At 40.9% G+C, this 21,336-nt stretch overlaps 1 protein-coding gene across 5 annotated transcripts in view; it reads left to right on the top strand.

Annotated features, from left to right (window-relative positions):
• tnrc18 (trinucleotide repeat containing 18) overlaps nt 1–17,068 on the top strand; it is a 63,958-nt gene extending 46,890 nt beyond the window's left edge. For all 5 annotated transcript variants that reach the window (XM_081609764.1, XM_008415584.3, XM_008415582.3 and 2 more), the window contains 11 exons: nt 770–898; nt 1,446–1,590; nt 1,685–1,802; nt 2,668–2,743; nt 2,870–2,978; nt 3,095–3,211; nt 3,958–4,101; nt 6,907–8,627; nt 8,721–8,957; nt 9,082–9,156; nt 11,900–17,068. In XM_081609764.1, coding sequence (XP_081465890.1) covers nt 770–898; nt 1,446–1,590; nt 1,685–1,802; nt 2,668–2,743; nt 2,870–2,978; nt 3,095–3,211; nt 3,958–4,101; nt 6,907–8,627; nt 8,721–8,957; nt 9,082–9,156; nt 11,900–12,106 — 3,078 coding nt within the window. In that variant the 3' untranslated portion in view covers nt 12,107–17,068. The remainder of the gene's footprint in view (nt 1–769; nt 899–1,445; nt 1,591–1,684; nt 1,803–2,667; nt 2,744–2,869; nt 2,979–3,094; nt 3,212–3,957; nt 4,102–6,906; nt 8,628–8,720; nt 8,958–9,081; nt 9,157–11,899) is intronic.
• Nucleotides 17,069–21,336: the final 4,268 nt, after the last annotated feature.

The raw sequence follows: 21,336 nt of genomic DNA, 5'->3' as shown, positions 1-21,336 counted from the left end.
AGTCACCATCCACATATTCATTCGAACCCCATCAGAGTTCGCGTCAACTGAGAGCCAGGTGTTCAGGCAGACCAGAGCTCACCTTTTTTGGCCCACATCAGGGTTGGAGGCGGACTGTAATGCATGGCATTCTGGGTAAATACAACGGGTGTGTCCTGCGCCAACGGCAGAAATGACTTGTAGTGTTTTTTTTAGCGACAAAAGTGAAATCCTACCACCGCTAAAATCTGATGCTACTCCATTTTTGTTTCCATTTTGTGAAGAAGGAAGTTGCGCTCGCGTCTTCTTCAGAGGGTTTGGTGTCGTTTCCTTCAGGGAACCAGGTTTTTAAAGAGTTTGGATCGTTTGACCCAGTTCAGTGGGAAAGCAAACCACAGCAGCTGAAAACGTAGCAAATGTTGCAACTTTGTTCCCTATTTGAAGCGAGTCTACCGGACCATCAGGTGTGAAAACACCTCGCAGAATAAAACAAGTCTTCTTCTCCTTCATCTTCCCCGTCGTTCCCTCCAGCCTCAAACTCTGCATCCTTTTCTCCTCTCTTGACATTTTTCCGAGTGAGCGTGTCGAGTGCCAGCAGGGTTTCTCTGTGCTCCAGCTCTCTCCTGCTGTCTGCGTTGTGTTGTTGACAAGAGAGGACAACTGCAGGCAGTCTGGGAACTTTGCACCCTCAGACTGCGTGTTAAGATGGAAATCTGTCCAGAAGACGCTAGCTGCTGTTTTTCTGTTCGTACACATTCCTCATTTCTTTACATTTCCTCTCTTCAAACAGAAAAAGAAGCAAAAGGATCCATCTGTGCCGGTCAGCCCGTCCACTTTGTGCAGTCCGGTCTCTGATGGGCCAGCGCCTCTAAGCCCGGCGCATAAAAGCCAATCTAAAGGCAAAAACAAAGCAAGAGAGGTCAGTAAGGCGGCAGGGGGGGGTTTGTTGCTACACTGCAAAAATATAAATCTTGCCAAGTATTTTTTGTCTAGATTTTACTGCAAATGTCTTAGTACACTTGAAATAAAACAAAACTTGTTCAGCAGTAGCGTTTCAGCGAGTTGTAGGAGAGTTTTCAAATCAATACTTTTGTAATATTGATGAAAAAGTGCTGGTTCCACTGGCAGTTTATTTTACTTATAACTAGTACTTCTTTTTTTTTTATCTGTCAGGAATTATTGATTTAAAACAAGCCCCTATTTCATGGTGAAATGTTACTTATAAGCTGGTTTCGTTTTTTCAAATGTGCCAAGATATTTACTCTATAAACTGGGCCAAAATCACCTGGTAAGATTTTCTGTTTTTACGACGCATTCAGGTCGTAATTTGTGCAGCAGAAAATGTTGCTGCAATTTGACGTAGGCTATTTTGTCCTGAGCTGAAACGGTTGCTTTTCTTATTCACCTTGAGTGTATTGTCCGTGGGTTTTTCCGAATGCTAACGAATCACCGGGGTCTCCTCGCAGCCATCCAGGGGCGCCGTGAGTCGGCTGATGGAGAGCATGGCGGCGGACGAAGACTTCGAGCCGAACCAGGACAGCAGCTTCAGCGAAGACGAGCTCCTCCCGCCACGAAAAAACAGCAGCGTCTCCGAGAGGTCATCCACACCCGGTCGGCATCCGCGCAAACACACGCCGTCCGCTGCAGGACCGAGAGGAGAAAAGCTCGCGAATGCTAACGGCTGCTTTGTTTTTGTCGTGTTCAGCTCCGGTGCAGTGCGTGTTGGATAAGGACTCCCTGGTGGACGGACTCAGAGTTCTAATCCCGATGGACGACCAGCTTCTCTACGCAGGACACGTCAACACCGTGCACTCCCCTGACATGTGAGTGCAGCTGAAGGCTCTGAACCCACAGATAAAGCTGAACGTGCGCTACCTGGTGTATCTGTTGAATTCTTCTGGTCTTTATCCCATTAAAGTCGCTGATTGCGTTATTTCTGCGGATATTTAGTGAAAGATTTTGGGTAGTCAACACTAAAAGTTCAGATAAAAATCTCATCAGTGTTGTGTTTCACCTGCAAGTCAATAATTTCACTTTTCACAGCACATTCTCATTAGGTCTTGAATTTGACTAGACCATTCTACATTATTATATCCCCACAGCATAATGCTGCCACTTCCATGTTTCACCACAGGGATGGTGCGTTTAATTTGATGGACTCCATTAATTATGTGACTGCTCCAATAAACACTGGTGTTTATTTAAAGGTGCAGGAGTAAATGGGAGCTGAAAAAAAGGCACACCACACTTTTCAAATTTCTGTTTGTAAAAATCTCAAAACCGTTCACTTTAAAGTTATGCACAACTTTATGTTTGCCTGTCACTTAAAATGACAGTAAAATTCAGACTTTTTTTGGTTGTGACATAAAAACATTTGTAAGCTGAGTAAATATTTTTGCAATTTTAACTCATATCAGGATTTTTCTTCTATTTAAGGGTTAGGATAACTTTAGATTCACTTCTTATGGTGGAACTTCTGCCTTTCACTGCTTTTCAGTCCAAGTTGAAGTAACAAGACGGCAGTTAAAGCCAAAAACGACACCCTTCCCTAGCTGGTACCCATCATGGCAGTCAGAACCGAGATAAAGATTCAAAATCAGATTAAATAATTAAAATCCACAGCCGCTGCACAGTTACCCCAACAGCTCTGACCCCTTTCCTTCTTTTTTCCTCTCCTCCTGTCTGCAGATACAGCGTGGTGGTGGAGGGGGAGCGAGGCAACCGACCGCACATCTACTGCTTGGAACAGCTGCTGCAGGAAGCTGTGAGTAAACCGCAACTCTCTCTCTCACGTCCGTCTGCTCCTCCACGCCACTTCGAGGAGGTGCAGACATTAAAAGTGTCAAACAAATGGGGAAAAATCGGTGTCGAAATCTCACGCATTTTCCAGATAATCGATGTAAAGCCTCCGTCCGTGCGCTACCTCCCAGAGGGCACCCGGATCGCCGCCTACTGGAGCCAGCAGTACCGCTGCCTTTACCCGGGAACCGTCGTCAACGGTGCGACCACGGCGTTTTCTCTGCATGCATCAGTTGATGCTTCTTTATTAAACATGGCGGCAGCGATTCAGAAGATGATTTAACTTTTTTTTTTTATTATCACTCCTCCCAAACAGGAAGCTCAGACATCGATGAGAAGGACGATCTGATCACAGTCGAGTTTGACGACGGCGACACAGGACGCATCCCGCTCTCCCACATCAGGCTGCTGCCGCCGGACTACAAGATCCACTGTGAGCAAACACACAAGCAGCTTCTTCCTCATCAAGGAAACCATCAGCAGGAATCAGAAATGAGCTCCATAAGCTCAAACAAACTTGTCTCTCGCAGCATTTTTGATTTTACCTTCATTTCCCAGTAGATAACACTCAATACCCAGATATTCAAATGCAACTCTGACCTTTCTGCTTGTGTCTGCATGTGTTTTTCTCAAAGCCGTACCTGCCTGAGATTTTTAAATAAATAAAATGAGTTCATGGGATAATACTGAAACATTTGGGTTCATCTCTGTTGTTGGTTTCTGCACGTCAGAGGCTGAATTACTGTCTTACATTTTCGCGCTTCCAGCATGTTTTCATGATGGAACAAAATTTCCCAAAACAGCCAAACATCGATTCAGTCAGGAGTTTGTAGATTGAAACACGAGCTGTTCACTGCAAAAACACAAAATCTTACAAAGACATTTTTCCCAATGTGTAAGAAATAATGTCAGTGGAACTAGTACTTTTTCATCATTATTAAGGAACTATTTACTTAAATCAATCTCCTATTTTTTGCTGAAAAGTACTTTCGAAGTTAGGTGTACTTACATATTTGCATTAGAAACCAGACCAAAATGGTTGGTATGATTTTTATTTATTTTTTTTGTTTCTTCTTGTAAACAATTAAAGTTTCTGTTTAAATCTAAGGAGGGCACAGTTTGTGTTTTTGTAGTCGGAAGGAGAAATGGTTTTATTTGTTTGGTTTTGTTGTTTCTCAGGTGCAGAGCCGTCCCCTGCGCTGCTCGTGGCCGGCCCGTCCAGGAGGAGAGTGCGCAAATGCAGCAAGGAGGCGGGAGCAAAGCCAGAGGAGACCACACCCAGGATCAAAGGGAAACCGGGTCGCAAGCCAAAACCCAAACCAGGTAAAACCTGCTCTGCGATGTCACATGTAGCTTAGACAGCAAGGCCACCAGGGGAGTAAATGATCTCTACAAAACAACGTTTAGCATTAGCATTTCTCATGAATGTTAACATGAGGGAGGAGAAGACGAGCCTAAAAACACTGATGTTTGACTTGAATGTTTTCAACTTGATTGACCTTTACTGGTGTTTCAATGGAGATTTGGTTGGTGGACACACCAGGCCACACTGACAACACTCTTCAGTGTGGATGTTGTTACTGATTGAAGAAAATCAGTGAGGCGTTTAAAAAAAAAAGAAGAAGTTGGAGGAAACGCATAGAAATGTTGTTTTGGGGTTTATAACACACTAAAGCAGATTTTAAGTGTTAATTCAATCTTTTTCTTTTAAAATCCTCTTTTATTTAAGTGACATCGCGTCTTCATCACTCACAGTGGGAGTGACGGAGAAAAACCTAGAATGTTTTAATATTGAAAAAAACTGAATCAGCTAAAATGATTCATCTGTGAAATCAGCCACAAAGCTCTGGCTTGTGCAGTGTTTGCACATTTTTTCTCCATTATATTGCTCTTGAATACTCCCCCAACTCCATATCAACTGTTAGTGTAGTGAAACAGTTAAAAAAAGAGAAGAGACAACGCATATCTGCATTAACCCTTTCATGCATAGTGGTCACTGCAGTGGACAGCTATCTAAAAGCCATTTTCTTCTGTTTCTTGTGGATTTTTATGTTATAAATGCACACAGACCACTGAAGTGGACGCTAATGCATAATAAAATACACTATCGACTACTGGCCATCAGCTGCAAATGCAGGAAATTATTTTTGTTAAATCCAATATGGCCGACAGACAAAAAAAGCATGCCAACCGACCCGGTCCCTCCTTCTACTGTAGACGACTCTTGAAGGTAAAAAAAGTTTTGTGACATCAGATAACCCCTAAAGAACAATACTACTGATGTATTTTTCAAATAACTTTGTATTTGGAGAAAATTGCAATTGATCACGTAAAAAAAATATATTTTTTCCCTACCTTTTTTTTACGCCTTAAAAAAATGAAAAAGAATTTGGGAAAAAAAATCCTGACACAAAGGATCATAATTCATTTGTGAAAGGGTTAACATTGGCATCAGCGAATGTTTGTCACTTTTTAACATATCTGTGTTGATCCTCGGAGTAATACTGGGCCAGAATTAACAATCGATGTCCAGCCATCTGTTCACACACTGAAGTCGATAGAGGAACTCCACGAAACAAGAACCAGACACGTGATTTTGGATTCTGGACCACCCACTGGAGTGCCTTATTTACCCATTCACAACTCTATTATTTTGTACATATAAAACAAAACAATAGAAAACTCTGACTGTCCGTTTAAGCCATTTGTTGTTAGCTGGAGCCAATGTGACTCGTGAATGTCAGATTTTAGCCCGTCTGTCTGTCGCCTTTGATTTCACTTTACTCTTGCTTTGTTGTTGTGTGAGGCTCAAAGTCTAAACCAGGAGCTGTAATCTGCGACACATTGCTTGTACAAATTTGCTGACCCTGGCTGTTATTTGGCCGGGTAAGCACTTCTGCAATGTAATGTTTTCATTTCAGAGATGGTTTCTTGCTGATTTGTCCTCCCTGAACTGTTGGGGAAAGAAAGAAAAAAAAAAACAAAAACTCATGATGCCACAGAATGAAAATGTCAGCACATCCAAGAGACAGCGCCGTTCAGCCTTTTTCACATTTTAACACATCACAACCACAAATTGCTATGTTATCTCTATGTATTTATGGATTAGAGCAACAAGGATGAGCTCGTAATAGTGAAGCAGCAAGGGGAAAAAATGATATGGCCTGCATGCAAAACACAATCTGCTGTTTAAAACGTACACTGCTCACAAAATCCTTCCAAGAGTTGCAAATGGCTGCACTTTGGACACCCCTGTTCTGCAAAGCATTGGCACAGAGGGACTAAATACAAAGGGATATTACAATATTACAGATTTGTACTTGTAGATTAATTTTAAAAACTTGCTACGTTTTCCTTCCACTTCAGAAATATGCATTATAACATGTAGATATATCTGTAGGACAATATAAAATATATGACATAGTATTAGGGCCAGGCTAAGAAAAGAAAAATGAAATCACGGGAATAAAGTCATTAGGAGAGAAAAAGTCATAATGCAAGAAAAAAGTTGTACAAGTCATTATGAGAATATGACTTTATTATAAGAATAAAGTCAGTCATCACAATGGCACAAGGAAAAGTCACAATAATATGAGAAGTCGTAATATTGCAAGGAAAAATTCATACGAGAATTAAGTCCTAACATTATGAGAAAAGGTGATTAAAAAAAATTTTTACAAGAAGGTCATCGTATTATGAGAATTAAATCATTCAATCATAAAGTACGAGAAAAAAAAACTCAGACTACCCGAAAAGTCATAATGATACAAGAAAAATGTTTTATGACAGTGCAATCAAAAAATGAGAATAAAGTCATAATAATAATAGAATGTTGAAGTAATTCTATGACGACTCATAAACGAAAAATAATAACAGACTAAAATGAGGAACGTTGAGCATCTTGTGAAGTCTCACTTTGGTATCAGGACGTACTTTATCTTTTAATAATCAAATTATCAGTTCCTGTAATTTTACAACTTTCTTCTGGTATTTTTGTGTCTTTATCCTGATGATATTATAACTTTAGCTCTAGTAATTAAAAAAAAAAAAGAATCTCATCATAAAAATCAGTGTTAGGCTGTCAGAAAAAGAAAATCAAAAATCCCCCCTTTGCTTTCCACTTCTCAGACGCCTCCATAAATCAAGACGGTCGAGAGAAAGCTGATCCTCTCCCCTCCTCCGCCCAGTCCACCGAGAGACCCCCAGCTCCAGCAAAACCGGCCCAGGACAGAACCTCCTCTGTCCAGAAACCTGCTCAGGAAAAGCCCCGCCCTGCGTCCCGACCCGCCATGGCCACGCCATCCAAACCCGACCGGAAGAACTCCAGTGCTTCCTCCGCGAGCAGCCCCACTGTCCCCAGTCCGGTGTCCCGGAAGAGTGGCTCGGCCCAGTCTCCCGTCTCCAAGCCGTCCCGGGTCCTCCCCTCTTCTCTCTATCCCTCCACGTACGGAAAGGTTCTGACGGTGGATCTGTACAGCGAGCCCAATTTGACCTCTTACACCATCCAGCGGCGAGACAGAGAGAGCAGCAGCTCCATCAGCCCCACCGCCAGCAGGCCGAGGCATTCCATCACCGTTTCCTCCTCTGCACCCAAACCCGCTGCTACATCCACACCCAGACCTGCCTCCGTCTCCTCGTCCAAAATGAAATCGGACCATCAGAGCAGATCCGGCCTTGGCTCCGGACTGATCCCCAGCCCCATCTCTAGGCTGCCGACCGGCAAACCCAGTTCGTCGCTGACCCCCAGACAGTCATCTGTGTCACTGACGCCAGCTGGCACGCCCAAACCCAAACTGAAGATCCCATCATCTTCAGACCACATGTCCTCCAGAGCCATGTCCAGGTCCAAGCCCGTTTCCGGACAGAGGAAGTCCTTGTCCGCAGAGCCCCTCGTCAAGCTGGACCACGAAGGCGTCACTTCCCCGAAAACCAAAAAGACCAAGGCTTTGATGTTGCTAGAGGGCCGCGACATCAGGCGAGACCACGCCCCTATCGCCACTTCCTCGGCCAACCAGAAGCTACTGAAGGCGAAGATGAGAGGCCCGGAGAGGGCGACCAGCCTGCCTGAGAGGGAGTCTGCCTACAAGACCTCCATCCTGGCCAAGGACCAGCTGGAGAGTCAGGGGAGTGGAGGCAGAGGACAGGAGGTGGACTCTAGAGACGAGAAGGCTAAAAAAGAGGAACGAAAGGAGCTGGAGAAGAGGGAGGAGAGAAAGATAAAGGAGGAGTCTCAGAGTAGCAGCAGCTCCGAGTCAGAGGAAGAAGGTCAAAATGGGAAGGTGAAGAAGAAGAAATGCACCTCTAGCTGCTCGTCCTCTTCTTCGTCCTGCTCTGGCTCCTCCTCCTCCTCATCTTCTTCGTCGTCCTCATCATCCTCGTCGTCGACCGATGACTCGTCCTGTAGCTCAGATGAGGAGAGGACCCCTACGCCGCCGCCCGGACCCCTCCAGAAAACTCCTACACAGGACAAACCTAAAGACAACATCAAAGAGGAGAAGGTGGAGGAGGAGGAGGTGAAAGAAGAGGTGGAAATCAAAATGGAGGAGGAAGAGTTATCTCCTCACTCAGACTCTCCCTCACCATCAAGTCCTCCAGCCACTCCAGCTCCCAGTAAACCGACAAAGCCCACCACGGGGAAGGGTTCCGGACAGAGGGGCCGTCCACCGAAACCGAAGCCGAGCGGGGGAGAGGGGAAGGCGGGGAGGCCCAAGAGGAGAGAGGGGGTCCACCTGCCCACGACCAAGGAGCTGGCTAAACGTCAGAGGCTGCCCAGTGTGGAGAACAGACCCAAGATCTCTGCCTTCCTCCCGGCCAGACAGCTCTGGAAGTGGTTCGGGAAACCCACTCAGGTGAGAAGGACAAAACTTTGAAAAACGATGAAATAAAAAAACAAAAAAAAAAACCCAAAGTCACATCTTTTCCGTCCTGCTGTTGTTCTCCAGAGACGCGGCATGAAGGGGAAAGCCAAGAAGCTCTTCTACAAGGCCATCATGCGTGGCCGAGAGATGATCCGCATCGGGGACTGCGCCGTGTTCCTGTCTGCCGGCCGGCCCAACTTGCCCTTCATCGGCCGCATCCAGAGCATGTGGGAGTCCTGGGGCAGCAACATGGTGGTCCGGGTCAACTGGTTCTACCATCCAGAGGAGACGAACCCTGGCAAGAAACTCACCGATAAGAAGGTCAGACCTTATGAGAAGAAGTTGTATTTTGTTCCATGGCACCATTCAAACCAGTGGTGTTACTGGTCAGATTTATTGAGAAGGGCTTCGTTTTTTAAAGTGTCTGACTTTGTTCTCATCGTAGAACTGGGATCAGATGTGCGGTCAGTCTTTACCAGCAGCTCTGCACTCTTCCATCCAGAGGAAAGACTTCATGGAGGTGAGAGGAAAACAAATCCAAATATCTATTTGTATCCCACATACAATTATTGTTGAAGATGGCAAAGGAGGAACTAAACGTGTGACAGATACTCAACAGAACCGAGGTAGAAACACTAAGGCTGGAGCTAATGTGACCCTCGAACGAGAAATTAGACCAAGTTGAGAGAATCTGGAGTATTTTGTTGCAATGTGTACAAACAAGAAGTTTAACAAGTCCAGTCATTAAAATCAGTATGACATGATCTACTATGGTATTATGATAGCCTCCCACTTAATTGAATCGCTAGTCCTGCTAGGTTAATGCTAGCGTGTTTGCTCTCTGTGTTGATGAGAATTGCGAATAATTTGGCTGACGGCATATTTCAATACGAGTCCCATAAATTGTGCATCAACAAAATGTATGGAAAATGTGAGACATGCGTTTTGAAATAGTCCATGATTGTTGAACGTTGCTTGCTCCAACGACATGAAGGTGATTTAAAACCAGAGTGTGGACCAAGAAACTGTTAACAGAAGAAGAGTTCAATGAAAAGGTATTTAAATGCTGTGATTGACTCAGTTAGGTTCAGATCAAGACAAATAATCAGCTGGTTGTAAATTTAAATATTCTATTAAAGTTTGTACTCCTCTGTGTTCGTTGGCGAAATGCATCTATACTCAGCAAACTTGCTTTTTATTGGCTGAATATCTATTTCATCCAATCATTCACAACTCATCACTGCTTCTCTTTAGAGAAAGGTCTAGGTTTGGCTCTTCATGTTTTCCATTTGTTACAGCACTGTTATTTCTTTTTCCCTTTAGTCGTCAGTCCTGATTCTTTGACATTTTTCTTTATCGACCTACGTGTTTTCCATCGCCAACCTCTACGTTTTGTCTGTAGTTGTCCTGAAGGCTAGACACAGCTGACTGTGTTCCACCTCTGCCTTCAAGCAGCTTTGTAATCTTTTTCATTGTTTGAGTTGACAGCTTTCTTGTCAGGACTGTTTCCCGTCTATCAGCCAACAACAGCAGCACACTAAGGGCAGCCAGACCTGCATGTTCTTTTTTATGTCACAATTTGTTTGTGGAATTCACAGTGCAAGTTGATGGTTTTTCTCCTTGTTCTTCTTCGTCTATAGACAAATATTGTTTGCTACAACAGTTGAATTTATTTTTAGACAAAGATTCTCAAAGGCAGACTATTCATTTGTCAAAATAAGTTGCTTGTGCAAAATATTTCCGCTTGTAGAAGAGCAAACGGCTGACTCTGCAAAACTGATGAGATTAAACTACTAGTGCTAAAATTATGACTTGATCGTTTTAATCATGTTTTCCATGAAACATAGACATGTATGGAAGCCTTTAAATAAATATGGCATAATCTCACATTGTAATTACCAGCAAAGGCACATATTGGTAACTTTAGCAAACTGTTGAAATAAGTTTAATTGACCTTTTAGTAGATTCTTCGTTTTATTTGTTCAGAGTTGATCAAAGCTTCTGTGAATTTCTAATCGATAATTCATTGTTTTCTTGTTTCCATGGTGTTCCATAATTAGCCTATAGGAAAGACATGACATGCCTTTTAATTCAAAAGCAAAAAATGAATAAAAAATACTCACTTCAACTTGCTCATAAACATAAAGTTCTTATTTTTGAAGTTAATATTATAGTGAAGCATCAAAGACATAAACTTGTGAGAATTGCTAACCTCTGCAGAGATCTACAGAAAAGAGAAAAGGCTTTCTGGAAAGAAAAACTCAAATTCAGTTTTGTTTTATTTATGCAGCATCAATTCACAACAAACGTCGTCTCGAGGCTCTTTAAAAAACAATAAAAAAAATCAATTCAGTCACATACATTCCAACTGATCCTAATAGGGCTGAACAATAAATCAATAATATTGCAATAGACACATGATTAATGTCAATAAATATAACATCGGATAGAATGTTCAATAATTTCACTTAACTCCAATAAAACCGCACAGCATTCTGGGAGATCTAGGCAGGGGAAAGGCTTTAGCCGTCCAACCGCTCATTGCCGGCTAAGTAAGGTTGGTGGCATCAACTAACTCACTTGTTCTTTGGTTACCTAGCAACATCCTTCTTGATTAACTTGTGGTTACCTAGGAACATCCTTCTTGATTAACTTGTGGTTACCTAGCAACAACCTTCCCAGGAACTTGCTCAGCAGCAGCTTAAGGTTTTGCCACTGTGCCTCATAACTGCTTAAAAAAAACAACTATGAAAACTGGACAGGCCACTCCACCAGGTTTTTTGAATTTCAGATATTACAAAAAAATTACTAATTAATAATTACTGATATTAACTGATATAGCCCACATCTTTATACGTTTTTCAGCCGATCCTAGTTATTAAGCAATACAGAAAGTTTAATTAGTTTAATTATTTAAAGTTTGGGCTTGTTTCACTTCCATATTGTAAACTTATTACTTTTTAAGACATTTTTAATAAAAATCTGGTGCATCCTACAAGTAAACTAAAAATGATCAAATGAAGAAAAATCTATACAGAAAAGTACATTTGTTTAAAAATCAGTTAAGCTAAAGGATGATTATTATTTTTTTTTTTTTTGGTCATTGATTATAGTGCTGCAATAACAGCTGACTTCACTTTAAAACCTTTTGGAAAATCTTTCCTATTGCCTGCCCTCCTCTGCATGAGACCAATGCCTAAATGCCAAATGTTTTACAGTTGCATGGAAATCGCTCCTCATTAAAACCTGTGTCTGTGACGCAGCGCGCCCTGTACCAGTCGTCTCACAGCGATGAGAACGACGTGCAGACCATCAGCCACAAGTGTTTGGTGGTGAGCGTGGAGGAGTACGAGCAGATGATCCACACTCGCCGCTACGCCGACAGCGAGGACCTCTACTACCTGGCCGGCACCTACGAACCCACGACCGGAATGATCTTCAACACGGACGGCGTTCCGGTCATCTGCTAGACGAGCTACTGAAAACCAAATCACGACACAACCTCATGGGGAGTTCGGCCCAATCTGTGGTCTGATCACTGATGTTAATGTTTCTTTTGTTTTGTTTTGTTTTCTGAATTGGAACCGTGACTCCATGAACTGAACTGCTCCCATACCATGATACACTTAAAAAAAGAGAGACTGTCGAGGATAGCTCTGACTACGGAGATGGGAAACACTACAGACAGTATTAAAATAAAAAAAATGTAAAAGAAGAAAGGAAAAAAAAATGGATCGGTCTCCTGAAGCATTTGCACACACAGACGTTGTTATCCCATCTGTTCATGGGGTTAAAGGCATGAATACTTCCTATTGCGTGTAAATATCTCCCCTGCAGAAACAGACACATACTGTATGTATGCTCACAACGTGCACAAACACAATGTAAATACTTCCCCTCATGTAAGAGACGCAGGTATCTAGAGGAAAATCTAGTTGTTTTATTTTCGTGTGATAGATTTATGTCAGAGTACTTTTTTTCTGAAGAGGTAAACAGTAAAGAAGCTTTAACGAACTGTGAATGATGAAACAGGAGGGGGGCACATGCCTGTTCGCCCTGTGTGGGTGGTGGGGTAAAGCTGGTGTGATGTTGTGATTATGACGTTCCCGTGGTGATGTTACAGTCCTGTTACAGTCATATAAATGTGTGTACAGAACAGCAGGAGCAACAGACGCAAAGAAAGAAATGCACAGAGACGAGAGGTAGACTCCTACCGTTGCAATCCAACAGAAAGCACTTAGAAACACTTAAAAGTCTCGTTTCCTGATTTTTATCCCCCCTGCAAATCCCCCGCCGTCCTCCTGACAATCGGAACTCAGGGCAAAGCGTCCCTGCGCTGTTGAAATTTGACTCTCTCGTTAACTCAGGCTAAGGAGAGGAAGAGATGCATCTATGAAAGCACTTCTCTTTTTTGGGGGCGGCGGGGGAGTTCCACACTGAAACACACCATGAAAGGAAACCAGCTGCAGTCTGAGGATCTTCTGTCACATTTGCCCGTTTTACACCCACATTCAGCATCGTGTTTCTGCACTGCTGTAAATGAGTAGGCATGGGTCGGTATCAGATTCTTCTTGTTTAACCTTGAGTAGATTAAAAAAAAAACGTTTCACTTTAATTAGCCCCAAAATGTAAGTAAAAAAATAGTAAAACACAATATAACCGATTTTATTTAAAGCAGAAAAAAGCATTTATCCTGCTGTTTCTAAAATAATATAACCTGAGTGAAGTCGGTCCCCCCACCTACTTCAAATCAGACAAAATTGGTGTCAATAGTATAATATATGAACTTATAATTTTCTGTAACATTTATTACTTTGATTTTAATACTAACCCAAAATATAGAATGAGCAATCTCTGAAATATTTGCTTTTTAATTATTATTGCATGCCATTTAGTCATTTGTAGAGTAGCACAAGTATAAGGAGCCAAGTTAGCTGGTTAATAAGTCGGACCGTTTGGGTCACTAGCCTGCAATCTGCTGCTTTACAGCGGCTGCTTGCCAAATGTAGCACAACTTCCAAACTTCCTGTAAGTTTCTTCTGAGCCCTTGAAAGTTTTTCTTTTCTTTATTTCACCACAAAAGAGAGAGATGTAATCATATTCAATAAAGTTTATAACTCCATCATTGCACGATACATTTTATTGATAAATTAGACTTATGTTTTCAACTATTCTGATAAAATCATTTTCTATCTACAGCCGATTAAAAATGTAAGATTAGAATATTAAATCAAACCAATAAAAAACATAGCATTTTAATACAGAAATGTGAGTAATGAAAAGTATTTTTATGCCCTCTTGGAGGTTTTCAAAATGTAGTTTTAACCTGAAAAAATGAGCCTCATATTCTAATTTATTGAATCATGTGTACCTGAATCTCAGCTCATTTTATTTCTCTTTGCAAATTATTCAAAATGTTTGTTAGGATAATGAACTGATATGAAATCACATTTAAATCTAAACATTTGATGCAACCCCCATACCCCCACCTCCCCAAAATTAAATGTGACATTTTGTATTTTAACAAAAAAATCTAAAAATGTTGCCTTTTTTAAATTTTTTTATTTCTTATCATAAAATGACCCAAACCAACATGACCTCCTTGGTTCTGGTAGCCGGCCGATGCCTACAAGATGCGGGTGAATGGAGGCTGTGACGAAGGATTATTTTCCAGGAAAAAGGGATTACCTCCTGATCCCAATCTGTGTGTGGGAACATTGACATCAGGAATCCCAGTCAGTGGGAATATTTTTTCTTTAATGGTTATAAACACTGCAGTCAGTCCAAGATTCATCAAGGTCATGGCGTTAATTTTCACCGCTCAGCTGTCGAAACTGATTCGATCAGCGTAATTCAATTTTAAACACTCATTTTCCACAGCCAGGCTTCCTTCATTCCCTTATTTTGTCTGCAACCTTCAAGTGTCCTATGTTTAGTGTTTTCTTTCTTGCTTTCTTTCTCCTATCTTCCTTTCCTTTTTTTTTTTTTTTTTACAATTCAGCTTCTGCTGTTTTGTGGGAAAGTTCCTTCGTCATCTCTAATCGCACGCTTCCCTCCAAACAATCACCGTTTCCACATGAGTGCACTTTGAATAAGGAGACTCTGAGTCTTTTATTGTGTCTTCCTCGAGTATTTACTCCCACCTGTCACCCCTCTCTTTACCCAGGTTAACTAAACAAGTGCAGCCACATCCATCGTAACACGTTCTAGTTTCTGGTTCTTTTAGCTGCCTGTGTTTTATTTTTCTATGTGCCTCATTAAATTGTGGGTTTTTTCCCTCCTGTTTTTTTTTCCAGTAAGACTGTTGAATGTCATGCTCAGGATCGTGAGTGCTATATGCCGCCTTACTTTCCCAGGCCTTATAATAATGTTTTGCCAAACTGTTTTCTTTTTTTTGTCTCCCTTCCTGGTCCACAATGTCTTCAGGTCCAGAGGAATAGTTAGTTTTATCTCAGTCTTTTTTGCCTTCCTTATTATGCCGTTTTCTAAAGACTATCAGATGTGTCCATCAAATTATATGGCATTTTACTTTTGTATATAGGTGCATTGCTCCCTCTTTTCCCGGTAAATCACGGTATGATAAACTTTAGTGAAAGTACAACGGTTGAAATAATCAACATATAAATGTAATAGCATAATGTTTTAACCCGTTTATTTATAACATAAGCGAGAATTGGTTACAGTTAGCAAGAGAAAAGTGTACCCATTTCCTATGCGGCCAGCTGACCGGCAGTTCATAGATTGTTCTTCAGTTTCCACACAACGACTAAATGTATTTTTAGTGACTGGAAATATTTCCAAGCTGCCAAATATGCGTTGCAGCCTTATTTCAGCCAGCTGACTGGCAGAGTTCAGTGGCGTCACTCCCAGTCACACCAGCACTTTTCTTCTAATAATAATAATAATAAAAAAACTTTAACCCGTAGGAACTGGATGCCAGAAAACGTTAACGGAACTGAACCGTAACTTTTTAAAAACTTTTGTATAGCTACCTTGTTACCATGAACCGACCCATGCCTACTCTTTGCTTTTGTCTCTGCCCTTCGGCAGAGTTTGAAGACTGTCTTGTTGATATTCAATAGGTGTTAATATTTTCTACTCTTATCTGGAGACTTTCTGGTTTGTCCTCTACATTCGTCTGTTTTTGCTTGCCGTCGCTGGCTGCAGAATGTTTAGAAGAAGAACCCGTGTGCTGTTGTGGCATTTTTCTGTTAAATGAAGCATTTCAGCGTGCATTGATGGATAATCCAGACATGACAGCCTCTCCCAGAAAAGGTTTTGTTTTTTTCTTAAAATGTGCTGCTAATCTATTCGTATTTAAAATAGTTTCAACCAGGTAGAGTGGCTCTATTTGCTGTTTTTTTTTTTTTTTTTTTTTTACTTGCTAAAAACATTATCTGCTAAAGCCCCCCCATTTTCCTTATTATGCTGCTCTTATGTCCGTTTGAGCGACGGGCGGTGCAGCTGAATGGCGGTGTGGTATCGGAGGATTGCGGATCCACAGGTCGCCCCACCATTTGCAGAGTGAACATATTTAAAGTGCCCGTTTATGAATGTTTGTTTACCCCTGGAGCTGCTAAAGCACTTTTCTCTGTATGTCTTTGTGTGTGTGTAAGGAGGCTGATAAGATATCACAGTCTTATCTCTTGATAACACACACCTATACACCCCTGAAAGCCCCTTTTACAGGTGTGTGTTACTGCCTTCCAATATTACTTTTTGCCCCCCCATCTCCAGTCTCAGGCCTAAACAGGGTCCGACACTTACACACTTTTACTCTCACTACGCTTTGTTTTGTTTCATACGTTTTAAGAGCCTGATTTTTGTATATGTTGTCATTATGTTTTAGTAATTTTTTAAAATAATTATTTTTTGCTGTGCTTTTTTTTTAAACATTTGTTTTGTTGTTCATTTTCCAACTTCTTGCTTCCCCTATCTGAACAATTGTCCACGCCTCTCAAGCAATACTGCTGACGGGCACCGGGAGCTAGCTGCTAGAAAGAGAGAGAAACAGAGAGAGAAATGGAAGAGCGAGCAAACAATAGTATATGAAAGTGAGAGAGAGAGGTGGACTGGAGGCTGGTTCTTCGTCTGCTGTTCCTTCAGTATCGTTATTGTCCTGTTACAGAGAAAAGATTATTTTGAGAATATACAAAAAGAAAACATCTAAGTTTTGTAAATGATCCTTCGCTGTGGAGGGAAGAAAACTATCAGAATATACTTTGTCTAATCTTGTAAAAATGAAAATGAATACATTTTAGAGAAATCTGAAGCTACATATATTCTGTCACCCTATACTAAATGTGTAAGGAACTGTTTTTGTTTTCCTTGTTTGTTTTTTTACAGACGGCAACCACGTTTATCAGTGTTTCTTTGAAATTGTTTTAGTAAGTAAATATTTTATAGTTAATCAATAAACAGATGGAACTGTATGTATTTTTGTCTTCTGTGAGTTATTTGTCTTGTTCCGTTTATATATTTATTTTTGTCAATGTGTAATCTGAAATGGTTCTACTTTAGCCAATTTATCCTCGGTGGTCTCAATCAAGCATCACGTTAGTTACAAGTTTGCAATATCTTGAACTTCATATTTTAGATATTTTGTTTATATTCTACCAAAAGAAAATAGTCTGCAGAATAATTATGCATATAGGATACTAATCTACTTACTGTAGGCCACACACACCCATTACTCAGATGTGCATCACTTGCTATGATTAAATTCATTAAGCATTCAAGTCTATCCAGTTTAGTTAGAAAATGTCTCTAAAATTTATATGGTCAAAAAACTTTCTTGCCTAGTTATTGTGCACATTTATAATATTGTGAATTTGTTCCCTTACTGATTCACGTTTGTTTCAGATAGTCAAACTAAAGAAAACCCTATAGGTGCAAAAAAAAATCAAATGACCATTAAATTTCTTGATAAACTATCAAAGCCAACCTTATCTGTGTGAAACACTTTAACTGCTGCTGTATTTTCATTTATTAATCTCGGACTCTTAAAATTCTGATGTCAGTGAATAGAGCGTTCCACAGGGAAGAATGCTGCGGCCAAATACCCACATATGGAAAATTGGATGCTGCAAAATTCTTCATGAGAAACAATATGGTTTATATGACTGAGGTTTATGACTTTTATTTTTTTTTGACTAATTTGTGTAATATTGCCACATGTCAGACTGGAGTATTTGAACTACTGAGCTCAGAGCTACAACAATGTGGCGAAGATGCTCCCAAAACAGGACTCTGAGAGCCACTTTAAGATCTTAAAGGTTAATCATTTAAATTTGGGATACAGATCTTCTGTAAAAATCTGAAACGACAGTCAAAAACAGCCTGTCAAAATTACAAATGTTTTGGGGAACCCTGAATTACCCAATTTCCAGCAGTTCCACCAGAAAAGGCAGCTCTCCTTTTTTTGTCCTCTGTTTCATGGACTGCTCCTTTAATCTGTAGTGGTCTCCATCAGACCTCCATTTTGGCAGTCCAAGCTGCGGGCTGTGATAAAATGGAGGGAAGTTCAGCCCACTTTGCAGAGCTGCACAACTTGCTGCGAGACCCGTTTTCCACCTGACTATTCTGAGCATTCCCAAGAGTGTTTGTCTTTGGACGTTTTGTGTGATTGTGTGTAATTAAATCTGTGCTGACATGAACTGAAGATGTGCTCCTGCAGTAGTCAGGGGTTTGGACACCTCTCAGTTTCCTCGAAAGCCTCGCCATCAGCATAACATCCGAGTCTACTGGGAGCCTGCTCTGACACACACACACACTCTGCCTGCATCATGCCTCAGCATCGTTCCACACATCCTCCTGAGGGTGTGTCAGCCTGTAATAGTCTGATTGGACGACATCACATGAGCAGAAGCGCTCTATTGGCTGAGACTGCAGAACATCCTACACACAGAAGCCTCAATTCGGAGAATGCGTGTGTTTGTGGGAGTATACATGTGTGTTTGAGCTCATGTTTTCTGAATTCCCTCAGATTTGTGCAGGTATCTTGAGTTAGAGGAATTTAAATGCCTCTAACTCAATGGGTCTGAAAGGCTCATTGTTCACTGTTCCAGAGCTGTGTTTATCCTTCAGTTCTTTTTTGTCAGAAAAAAAACACAATTTCCTCCTTCTCTCTGCTTCTTTCCTCTTAAATTCCTAATTGTGGATATTTACTGGGGGATCAAGTTATGTTCAGCTAAATTCAGAGGTAAACAATTGTGTTATTTCCAAATGATTCCATGCATTAAAGCTCTAAACCAAGTGTGCGCTGCAAAAATGATTCAAGTTTTTAACGTGTAGGAGAGAACAAAAACAAACCAAAAAACTCAATGTTTTAGGTCTGAATTTTGGTCTTGTTTTTATGCATAAGATGATTGTCCAGTTACAACTCAGTCATAAACCTATTTAATCAGAGCAGAGAGAACCGTGTTACTTTCTGCTTCACTGCAAATCCTGAAAATAAAGATTCATAAATTAGATACTGATACTCTGTGTTTTCTCTAGCTGCTTGTGCTTCCATATCTAAATATGTATTTTAGATAGATTTAAAGGTGAGGAATTCAGTGAATTTTGTGGAAAATCAAATCATGTCTTCTTTATATTGGGCTGTTATAAATGCACAATTTTGTTTGACTAGTGTATGGGCATTGGAATGAAAGGTATAAAATTTCCTATTTGATGTGTGAGAGCAGGGTGTGTTACTTTTGGCTCAATGTACTAGTCTTCATACAAATCATTTCGCCATCCAGAGCTGAAACAGAATTTCCAAAATTTTCCTCAAGAAGTTATTGTCCTAAAGATCACATGCAGACACATATTGCTTTCAGTAGAGGCATCTGGAAGGAACTTGCATATATATATATGTATATATATGTATATATATGTATATATTAAAGTCAGTTTCTTGAACTTCAATATGTACTTTACACCTCCCTCTGTGTCACATTACCTGCTGCGGTCAGGCACTGAAAACGTATTCTTACTTTTTCTTGCCATGCGATCTGTCCTTCTCATCCATCACTACATCTTTTCGAAGAATTTGAAAGTGAAATGACTGCTGAGCCATACAAATATTAGTTCAGACTGTGATCCCTGATGGAAGCATGCATGCTCGAGTGGATGAGGTGGTGCATATCAATTAGCTTTCTATTATTCATGCTGACAACGTAATGAATGAAACATCACAGTCTTTGTATTTCAGGGATCTCTCTCTCTCTCTTTCTTTCTCTCTCTCACACACACACACACTCAATTTTGTATTTCTAAATATATTCGATCTTTGTATTGACTTCAAATCATGTTTATTTTTGTCTAACATTAAAAATTAGGCTTTGGTCCCCATAGGTTCCATCAGTCCTCAGCAGGTTGGAAATAATAGTAGAAAAGATCCCAAAAGATTACAGAAACAAGTACACACACACACGCGCACACACACACACACACACACACACACACACACACACATATATCCACACAGCTGCTGTTGTGGATATTTAGGCCAGAGAAACAGTGAATGAAATCCCATTGTGGCTGTGAGGACGTAGTGATGCCCGCTGAATACCTGACAGCTGAATTCAGCCGAAGACCACCGGCCCCCTGCTAATTACGGAGTGAGAGCATAATTTATTCTGAGAATAATGAGGACGGGCCCTGAGACCTCTGCTATCTGTGTCCTCTAACTGTCCAGGCACCAAAACCCACATAAGAGATGAGCTCCTAAAAGAGTTAGCGCGCTGGTTCGCTCCCATTTATTATTATGCCCATATTTGGAGCAACAGCAGGTGCTTCATGGGCATTTACCCCCTGGGTTTTGCCTAAGAGGCTGTGCATTTTGTCAGGCTGATGTGTTTTGCTGCTGAGTGCAGATAAAAGTAACTATGTGAGCTTAAAAGTACCTGAGATGACGCAGTGATGTAATTACAACTATTTTGTGAAGATAATACTTGTAATATTTACTTACACTCCACTAAAAGCCAAATAACCTTTTTTCCGCCAATGTCTTTCATTGAACCAGATTAAACTGTTCCTGTTTTAGGTCAGCAATGATGACCAAAGTCAAGAATGATGATCAGTACAGAGGACTCAGGTATTAAAAACAAAATAAGAAAAAGTCATCACTTCCAGCAGTCTTCCACTTCCTTGTTTAATCTGCACCATAGGGAAGTGATGTGAAAGTGCAATTTGTTGCTTATTCACATAAATAAAAATGCATTTATTTAATGTGAAGGAGCACATTCACATAAGAGGATGCTGCTGATATCTCTTAGTCCAGATTGATCATTCTAACATAGGTTCTTATAGAACAAAGATTAACCTCATGTTTATAATTAAGCTCAAACACACTGCAGGATAAGCTACATTCAAAGCTGTTTTATCCTCAGATCCAGATAAACACAGCAACCCAAAGTGGACATCAAGAACCAAAGCCATTTTTCCCCCCATTTCAGTCTCTTCAAATTGCGTTTCCTTCCTACATCTTCCATCTTGTTTTTCTTCTCCTTCTCCCTTCTTCATACCTAGACTGTATGGAGCGGGACTAATGATCAGATACTCCATCGTTTTTTCTGTCTATCTTTGCCTGCAGCATCGTCCAAAATTAGCACATGTGCACACAAACACACGCGCAGACGCAACCCTCATACACGCCTGCGCACTCAGACATTCGTAGTTACACACAGTAACAATAGCAGCACTGCAACATTTGGAG

The sequence above is a fragment of the Poecilia reticulata genome, chromosome 8 (genome assembly GCF_904066995.2).
Source record: "Poecilia reticulata chromosome 8, P_reticulata-male-v2, whole genome shotgun sequence".
In the NCBI taxonomy this organism is placed as follows: domain Eukaryota; kingdom Metazoa; phylum Chordata; class Actinopteri; order Cyprinodontiformes; family Poeciliidae; genus Poecilia; species Poecilia reticulata.
Note: the sequence above shows the minus strand (reverse complement) of the source record. Positions and strands in the feature narration are given on the sequence as shown.